This window comes from Plasmodium reichenowi, assembly GCF_001601855.1.
Source record: "Plasmodium reichenowi strain SY57 chromosome Unknown, whole genome shotgun sequence".
Taxonomy (NCBI): domain Eukaryota; phylum Apicomplexa; class Aconoidasida; order Haemosporida; family Plasmodiidae; genus Plasmodium; species Plasmodium reichenowi.
Genome location: NW_017962428.1, coordinates 1 through 1,010, shown reverse-complemented (window position 1 = coordinate 1,010; position 1,010 = coordinate 1). Strand labels below are relative to the sequence as shown.

General features: G+C 19.3%; 1 pseudogene across 1 annotated transcript; it reads left to right on the top strand.

Moving 5' to 3' along the window:
- On the top strand, positions 1-484 carry PRSY57_0021400 (putative exported protein; annotated as a pseudogene; the record flags this gene model as incomplete). The annotated part of the gene is given in 2 exon segments: positions 1-141; positions 143-484. Coding segments are annotated over 2 exon segments (483 nt in total), but the record flags the coding sequence as incomplete, so codon positions are not given.
- Positions 485-1,010: the final 526 nt, after the last annotated feature.

Genomic DNA, 1,010 nt, shown 5'->3' with positions numbered 1-1,010 from the left:
AGTTTTACAAAGGAATTTTCAAAAAGTATATTATCTAGAATTAATGCATTAACGGAATAAAAAAATTATAAAAGTTCTTTATTAAAATCTGATAATCCTGTTGATAATAATAAAAGTGACTTAATTAAAATGGTATGTATGAGGACTTTCTTATTTACCTAGTGTTTCAACAGTTATTCCAGGAATTGGTGGAGAAGTAACTGTGAGTGCTCATTCAAATAAAATTGCCAATGATAATCATAAATACGTTTTTAAATGGGAAGATCTTATGAACAAATCTGAAGTTGGTATACCATCTTATATGGTAGAATCTCTTAAAGATGTAGGTCCTCAAGTAATTAATCGTATAATGGATAAGTTAAGATCCAAAAACAGTGAAAATTTAGATTATTATCCTTGTATACTTGCTGAATTTACAGCACTTGTTGTATTATTTTCATTGTTACCATCACTTGAAGTAGAATTAAATGAAACCTCAGAATAGTAACATTTTAAATATATACATATAATGTATTTATATATATATATATATTAATAAAAGATAAATATGGTGATTAGTTATTTATATGTGTTGAAAATATATACTAATGTAAAGTCCTTTTTTCCCTTAAATATTAATTATATAATTAACTTTAAACAAAAATAACAAAAAAAAATTATGCTTTATAATTTTCTTGCTTAACTATGTTGTAATTATTTTATTTCTTTTTTTCCTTTTTTTTATGTTTATCTGTATATAATTCAATATACACTTTTATTAATTTTTTTCTTTATTTTTTTTATTTTTTCATTTTTTTATTTTTTATTTTTTCATTTTTTTATTTTTTTATTTTTCCATTTGTTTATTTTTTATTTTTTTTATTTTTTAATTTTTTGATAGTACAAACACATTATAAATAAAAATAATAATATATATTTATTTATTATTTATCCTTAAATTTTTTTCCTTATTAAAAATTATTAATAATACAATGGACATATTTATATAACCCACAAAAAAGAAAAAAAAA